The sequence below is a fragment of the Equus przewalskii genome, chromosome 22, assembly GCF_037783145.1.
Source record: "Equus przewalskii isolate Varuska chromosome 22, EquPr2, whole genome shotgun sequence".
NCBI classification, from domain to species: domain Eukaryota; kingdom Metazoa; phylum Chordata; class Mammalia; order Perissodactyla; family Equidae; genus Equus; species Equus przewalskii.
Window position 1 is genome coordinate 38,577,926 of NC_091852.1, and position 8,389 is coordinate 38,586,314.

Sequence of the window (8,389 nt, forward strand, 5' to 3'; positions counted from 1 at the left end):
TAAAATCTTAGACTTTTTTTCCAACTGGAAGAAAAATCTACTCCCTTCTATTTAATAGGCATTTTGTCTATTTTTCCTTAGAACTTAAAGTCAGTTCAGTGGACTCATACCACACTCTGTCTTGCTCTACAAAACAAGAAACAACCTTTTGGCATCTGAAGTGGAACTCAGGATCCTTTGTCATCTCGCTCTCCTCGCTCTATGATTTCATGCCGTGATCTCTCGTTGATTCATAAATCCTGTCAACGTTTCTATCCTTCACTTCCTTTCATGGCTCTTCCAGACAAGCCATTATATCAACTCTCCCTAAGGTTTCCCCTTGGATCTTTGGTACGTTTGGAAGAGTTCATCCCTCCAGAGTTGTATTTCTCTCCAGTTGTATAAGTGAGTGGAATCCAAATAGGGTTATTGCGAGGAGTTAGTTAATGTTTTAAAGAACTAAGAAGAGTGGCTAGCCCATAATAAGGATGCAATAAAATTCAGTTAGGATTTTTTAATATCATGATTACTATTATCCAGATTAAGATCAGAATCTTTTGAAATCATCTATTTATTTCAATTCAAGATTTCTCGAGGCAATCTTTTCATTGCCTGAGAGAATTTGTCAACTAGGTAGAGAGCTCAGGTAAGGGCTTGTACCCACTATTCTGCCAGAGAGGGCAGTGTCCTAGCTACTCGGAGCCTGGTTGCCAGTATCTGTGAGCTGGTTGGTGTGACTCCTCCCTTCTCTCCTCAGAGCTGATCACATGTGGATTAAATGAAAGAAACATCAGATGGCTGGTCTTGCAAAGCTAAAGGCAGGCCATTGACCCAGGAGTTGGTCTTTGAGCTTCTGGCAGAAGCAGCCATTGTCCTGGTTTGTGTTATTCATCATTGGCCTTCATTCTTCCCCTCTGCCACACTCTGGTCCCCAATTTCGTTACACTGAATTTTGTTAACTTAGAATATGTCATTTTGTCAGCAGAAAATCACATCCCTTTTTTCACTTTCACCACATTCAGAGTTATGTTTGTTTTATTTTGCCCTCAAAACAACTGTCAAATTTTACTTTCTAGGAAAGTCGAAATGAGGAACAAAAAGTCTGAAGTCCTGAAAATGATACACATTGCAGCCTCTTTGCCTTTCTTTTACTTCCTTTATTGTTTTCACCTCATCATGAATTAGAATGCAATGCAGGAGCAGCATGACAGATCTTGCCCACTGAGCCACTAAAGGAAAAGAAATTACAAAATTTTTAAATGAAAAATCATGAATAAGTAAAGCAAGAGACTATTTCTCTCTGACATAGCAGCCTGCCCTCACTGCCCTGCATTCTCAGAGGGAGATGGAGACAGAGACAGAGGAATGAAGAAGCCCAATGGAATCCACTCACTGATAAACAACCAAAGGTCATTAGTTTCTGTAACATAAGCTTCTAATGAGACAGATCATCATCACTGAATCCCCTGTGCCCAGCTCAGAAAGCTCAAGCACAACAAGTGTTCAATAGTTTAAGTAAAAGAGTTGAATAGTAAAATCTGTTCTTGGCAACATAAAAATTATGTGCCTACTAAAGGTGAAATGATTGCAGTTGGGTAATTCCTCCACCTCCTTAGACAAAAGAAATGTTTGCTCTCAGCACCTGAGGGCTGTTGACATTTTTGATACCTGGGGACTAAGTCAGGAGAGCAGGAGGTCACCACTGAGGACTCAGGTCCTTCATGCAAACACTCTAGGAGCAAGGGTGACGGTCCTGAAGGATAAATTATTTTGCCAACACAGAAATAAGCCCCTCCACAGAAAAGAAATCCTCAGGATTGAAGTCCTCAGGATGTGGTGAGCCTGCCCTCAGTTCTTGAGTCCAGGGGAGTTCAGGATGAGGCCTCTGTCACTGCGGAGGAGCTATGATGTGTACTAGACGTGATATGTACCTTGTGAGTGGGGTGGTGCTGGGAAAATAAATTATCTTGGATTTGAATCTCCATACCCATCTGCTCCTGAAAAGAACCAGGATTCCTACTGGGGGTGTTGGCACAGCCTGAGGGGCACTATAGGCCTCCAGGAATAAAATGGTAGAAAGAAAGGAGAATGTCTCTGCTAGTCATAACCTTGTGGGCCCAATGAAGTATAACCACATGGACCTGCATGAATGAGTTCTAGAAGGAAGAGAAACATCAGAGAAGCTCATTCACTCATAATCATCGGCCTCTGCTGTGAATCAAACATTAAATGAAACCCAGTGCTTGGTTCTAAGGAACTTAATTGCCAATGGTGGTCTGGTAAATCCCTTAACTAATACAGAGACCTTTAGGGCTGAGGGAGCCTGCCCTCCTATGTAAAGTGAGGAGGACAAAATGGAGCCTAACATCAAGGCTAAAAATGTGCCCTAGACAGAGAAGAACAATATTTGAAAAAAGAGTGTGTGTGTGGAGTATTTACATACTCACATCACTTCTGACTTTAGGACAAAGACCTTTCTCATTTGATTGATGAGTATCCATTCAGATTGGCACATCTGAAGTTTACTGGGAAAATTAAACTTCTATTGCAAAACTAATAGTTTGGATTGATGACGTCTTCTTAGACCACATGGAGAATACATAAATGAAAACAAAAAAGGAAGTAAAACTGGAGAGAAATGTTTAGAAGACGAAAATTATTGTGTTCCCTATTTAATGGCCATGCTTGGAAAGAATGTCATCAGAGAACCTCGGGTCCAAGGTTCAGAGACACCCAGCTCAGCCAGGCCAGCAGCACCCTCGTTTTCCCCATGGCCCTCCTGCCCTCTCTCTTGACGGCCCTGGTGGTGATCAGTTATGGCCCTGGTGGAGCTCTGGGCTGTGACCTGCCTCACAGCCACATCCTGGTTAGCAGGAAGAACTTCGTGCTTCTGGGCCAAATGAGCAGAATCTCCTCCGCAATCTGTCTGAAGGACAGAAAAGACTTCAGGTTCCCCCAGGACATGGCGGATGGCAGGCAGTTCCCAGAGGCCCAGGCCGCGTCTGTCCTCCACGAGATGCTCCAGCAGATCTTCAGCCTCTTCCACACAGAGCGCTCGTCTGCTGCCTGGAACACGACTCTCCTGGACGAACTCTGCACGGGACTCCTTCGGCAGCTGGAAGACCTGGACACCTGTTTGGAGCAGGAGATGGGAGAGGAAGAATCCGCCCTGGGAACTGTGCGCCCTACACTGGCCGTGAAGAGGTACTTCCGGGGGATCCATCTCTACCTGAAAGAGAAGAAATACAGTGACTGTGCCTGGGAGATTGTCCGAATGGAAATCATGAGATCCTTCTCTTCATCAGCAAACCTGCAAGAAAGGTTCAGGAATGAAGGATGGAGACCTGGAGCTCACCTTGAAATGATTCTCCTTGACTGATGTGCCACATCACCCTTGCACATATCTTTGGTCATTTTGAAAGCCTCTTATTTCTGCTTTAGTCACAGAATGTTTTAAATTTAATTCAGCAAATAGTCTGTCAGTAATGTTAAGCAAGAATATGTTAAAATTATTCAGGTCCTAGGGCATCAGTGCCTAAGAGATGACTGCCCTGATGTTTTTATTTATTATTTGTTTATTTATTTATGTTTATATCTTACCATATTTATATTTATACTTTCATAAAAGATATTTGCCTTTATATTGTATTACAATTTAGAAAATATGTTGACCTTTCCATTTTATTAAATTTGCATTTCGTTTTATTTATTAAATTCATATCAAAGAAAACTTCTTAAGTCTTTTTGTCCTTTATACCTAAATCCAAACCCTGGTTTTCTAAACCAAATAAAAGAATGGATCTTAATATTTATCTACTCATTCATTCATTCAGTTCATGTTGTATGTATGAATTGAGTATCAAAGTGGTTGTGAATTTTTGTGGAATTGCCTTCATGAAACAGAAGTGAATAAATCTAAATCTAAAGTTGAAACCTTCAGTCTTACAGGGAAAGAGACATAAAAAACACTATAAACATTTTTAAAATTTCTATTATATTAAAAAATACAAAAAGAAGTAAAGGAAAATAATGTTCTCACATCAGAAGGTTTAGATACAAATAATTTTGGGCGGAGAGAAGATATCCTTTCTAGGGTGCCTGGGTGACACATAATTGCAGAACTCTTGTCAGCTGTTGGGTACATGGGTCTAGAATGAACAACAAATGCCCTGGGTGCAGGTATTAACTGGGGATTCCTTACTGTGTATCTGGGCAGGAGGGCATGGGATGGATGTGTCACCTATAATAGAGTGGACGATGAGGAGAGGACCTAAACTTAGTCCTGCAGACCCTCAACAGTTAAAGGTTGGGCAGAGGAGAGTCTGCAATGAGCACCAAGGCTGAGTGGCCAGTGGAGTTAGAAGGACATGTGGGGACAGATGGGGGGAGACTACTGAAGGGAAGAGAGTGTTTAAAGGACAGAGTGGTGCTTTCAGCGCAGGTGTCCAGTGCACCTGAAAGCAGATGCCGCTGGTGACCTTAGCAGGATCTGGGTTAGCGGAAATAATGGGACAGAAATCAGATGGGAGTAGGTTGAAAAAGAAACACAAGAATGAGAATTAGGGGCACTGTGCATAGAAAATTATTCTGGGAAGCTTGTTTGTGAAGTGGAGGGTATCCTCCTGGAGAAAATGCTTACCTGACTTGGTCAGCAGCTGGAGACAGGGAGATCTGTTAGTCTGGAGAAAAAAGTAAAATAAATTCCTGAGGCAAGTACTTCCTCTTGGCTGTGAAGAGGCACTTCAAGGAACCAGTCTGTATTTTAAACAGAAGGAATAAGTGACTGTACATAGGAGGTTGTCAGAGTGGAAATCAAAAGCCAGTTGTCTTCACCATTAATCTTGTTTGAAAAAAAGATAGCAAAAATCTAACTGACCTTGGATTTGGCAACAGCTTTTAGGATACACCAAAACACGATCCATGAAAGAAAAAGTGATGAGTTGGACTGCACTAAAGTAAAAAACTTCTGCTCTGCGAATGACACTGTCAAGAGAATGAGAAGACAAGCCACAGACTAGGAGACAATATTTGCCAAAGAGAGATCTCATAAGGGACTGTATCCAAAATACGCAGGAAACTCTTAAAACTCAACAATAAGAAAACAAAAATCTCACTTAAAAATGGGCAAAAAATCCAGATAGACACTTCACCAAAGATGACATACAGACTGCAAATAAGCATATGAAATGTTGACTCAACATCACACATCATTAGGGAAACGCAAATTAAAAGAACAATGAGATTCCACTATACATCTATTAGAATGGCTAAAATCCAGAACAGACAACACCAAATGCTGGTGAGGATGTCGAGCAACAGGAACTCTCATTCATTGTTGGTGGGAATGCAAAATGGTCCAGCCACTTTGGAAGACAGTTTGGCAGTTTCTGACAAAACAAAACATACTCTTACCATACCATCTAGTAATTGTGCTCCTTGTGATTTACCCAAATGAGTGGAAAACTTACGTCCACACAAAACCCTGCACAGGATGTTTGTAGCAGCTTTATTCATAATTGCCAAAACCTGGAAACAACCAAGATGTCCTCCAATAGGTGAATGGATAAATAAACTGTAGTACACCCAGACAATGACATATTATTCAGCGCTAAAAAGAAATGAGCTATTAAGCCATGAAAAAGACATGAAGGAAACTTGAATGAATATTACTAGTTGAAAGACGTCAATCTGAAAAGGCTACATACTGTATGATTTCAACTGTATGACATTCTAGAAAAGGACATCACTATGAAGTCAGGAAAAAGATCAGCGGTTGCCAAGGTTTGGGGAGGGGGATGAACAGGTGAAGCACAGGGGACTTTCCGGGCAAGAACACTATTCTGCAGGATATTATAGCGGTGCACGCATTTGTCAAAATCCATAGATGTACAACACAAAGAGTGAACCCTAATGTAAACTATGGCTTTAGTTGATTTTTTGTTTTTAAAGCAAGTAAGGAAAGAGCTCTGTAAAGGGATTCAGTGTCAAAACGGCCTTGCTGAAGTTTGTGTGTGAAAGGAAAGCACAAAACTCAGGGGCAAATGCAGAAAACGCCAGGTCCTGTGCTCTCTCCCTGAGAAACACATTGCTGGCGAGGCCGGGGCCAAGCTCCCTCCTCAGCAGTCAGGGCCGGGGAAAGGGAGGTTTCTTACCTACTAGTAAAGTTGCACAAGTTGGTCCTCGAGGACCCGAGGGCATCTCCCTGGAGCAGCCCGAACCACTGAAACAAAAGCTCCCGAGTCTGCGCATCTGAACCCGGGGCGTCAGGAAATGCTCCCTGCGCGCCCTCTGGCGGCCGTCTAGTGAGTCACCGGAATTCTCAAAGGCCCGGATCCCTTTGGTAGCGGCAGGAGTGATGCTCTGCTCCATCCTTGCCTGCTCTCTGGGCTGGAACTTGCCTTGGATCCATAGACTGGAAAACATGAAAATCTCCATTCTGTTGAGACAGCTGAAAAGTATCCCCTCTCAGTCATGCCTGAATAACAGAACCCATTTCAAATTTCCTTGGAATAGAGGGAATAATTCCCAAATGCAGGGGATACAAGGCACCTGTTTCCACCAGGTGATGCTCCAGCTGATAATCAACCTCTTCAACACTGAGGACAGCCATACTCCTTGAGCAACACCCTCTTGGATCTCTAGCCTTGATCACAGCCTGGAACAGCTGGAAGAAGAAAATCTGGCTTGTTCCCTGTTTGGGAACTGTTGCCCCGAATTACTTCCAAAAGCATCAATCACTATCTGAAGGAAAAGGAATTCAGCCCCTGTGCCTGGGAGGTTGTCAGAGCAGAAATGGAAGTGTGCTCTCCCTCATGTAACAATCCCCAAAGAAAAGGCAGCAAATAAAGGAGAAAGTTGTACTTCGGACTCTCCCTAAACACGTTATTGTGTGCTAAGCCCTAAAAGCAATTTCGAATCATATTTCTGCACCAGCTGAGAAATATTTGAAACCAAAATCATCAGAATATTTAAAAAATATGTTGTACATCAGGTGTTTATAAAATATGTTTAGAGAGAAGAATATGATCTACTTTCTTAAATAAACAATTTTATGACGTTTTAAAAAATCTTTTTAAGTTCTTGGGAGTATTTGCTGTTTTCAAAGTGTGAAGTTCATTTTGTTATGGAAAGATTCTTCAAGAGAGTATGTTGTTAAAGACATTTGTGCTTTAAGTTAATGGTAGCTCCTGTAACAGATAAACAGAACTGTCAATAATTCAATCACAATAGAAATTTATTTTTCCTTCATATAAGCACAATGCATGCATTCCTGATCAGATCAAACTTCTTGTTGGCTTTTCTCCAAACAGTGATTCAGAGACATGGCTACCTTCTCTTCTGCAGCTTTGCCATATTCAACATGTGACTCCAAGTCTGTCTGTGGTACTTGAGTCTACTCCACTCAGCTGTAAAGAGAAAAAGTAAGGTGGATCACATGGCATGTTTTCAAGGGCCAGGACCATGCAGGGCAATATCACTTCTACTCGAATTAGTTGGCCTGAATTTATTCTCATGGGATGCCTAAGAATAGAGAAGCTGGGAAACAGACTCCCACTGGGTGGCTAATGGAAGAGGAGACAGGTTCAGTGAATAAGGCCACTCTTCATTTTTTCACCATTTGTACTGATGGTTTTTTTTAAAGATCGGCACCTGAGCTAGCATCTCTTGCCAATCTGCCAGTCTTCTTCTTTTCTCTCTCCTTCTTCTTCTTCTCCCCCAAACCCCCCAAGTACATAGTTGTATATTCTGGTTGTAAGTGCCTCTGATTGTGCTATGTGGAATGCCACCTCAGCATGACCTGATGAGCAGTGCCATGTCCGTGCCTAGGATCCGAACTGGCGAAACCCTGGGCCGCAGAAGCGGAGCGCACGAACTTAACCATTCAATCATGGGGCTGGCTCCTGTACTGATGCTTTATTTTTTTTTAGGAGAAAAGAATAACCAATGTGTTTGCTGCGCACACTTTATTAAAAAAAAAAAACTGATCCAAAGTCTGATTCGACAATTTAAACCCAGGGAGAAGACGGGGATGTCACTCGCTAGAGTTCACTGCATCATTGACCCTTTGAAAGAAACATTCAGGTTGACTCCCAAATGCAGAGGCTAACAAGGAAAATAGCCACGCATGTGGAGACATCACAGGTTGTTTCCTTATTCCATGACGGAGAGACAAGAGATATATGATCAGGTAGGTCCTTGCAGGTACTTGCAGATCACTGAAATAAAAATGGAGAGTGAGTCTTCCATTCATGACCAGCCCTGGGATTCTCAGCCTGATATCCTAAATATTGAAAATGCAAACCTGAAGAAAATATCCCTGCAAACAAATGTGGTTTTTTTTCTTTTTAAAATACCTCAGACAATATTCCATTATAACTTCTCTTATAGAACCATGAACAATCTGTAAAGA

The 8,389-nt window shown here is 42.0% G+C and overlaps 1 protein-coding gene and 1 pseudogene across 1 annotated transcript; both read left to right on the plus strand.

Annotated features, from left to right (window-relative positions):
* The first annotated feature begins 1,157 nt into the window (after nucleotides 1-1,157).
* On the plus strand, nucleotides 1,158-3,372 carry LOC103567857 (interferon omega-2-like). The gene has a single exon (XM_070589798.1). It carries the CDS (start codon nucleotides 2,618-2,620, stop codon nucleotides 3,356-3,358), a length of 741 nt encoding a protein of 246 aa, XP_070445899.1. The 5' UTR covers nucleotides 1,158-2,617; the 3' UTR covers nucleotides 3,359-3,372.
* Nucleotides 3,373-4,236: 864 nt separating this feature from the next.
* On the plus strand, nucleotides 4,237-6,825 carry LOC103567858 (interferon alpha-B-like; annotated as a pseudogene).
* The last annotated feature ends 1,564 nt before the right edge of the window (nucleotides 6,826-8,389 follow it).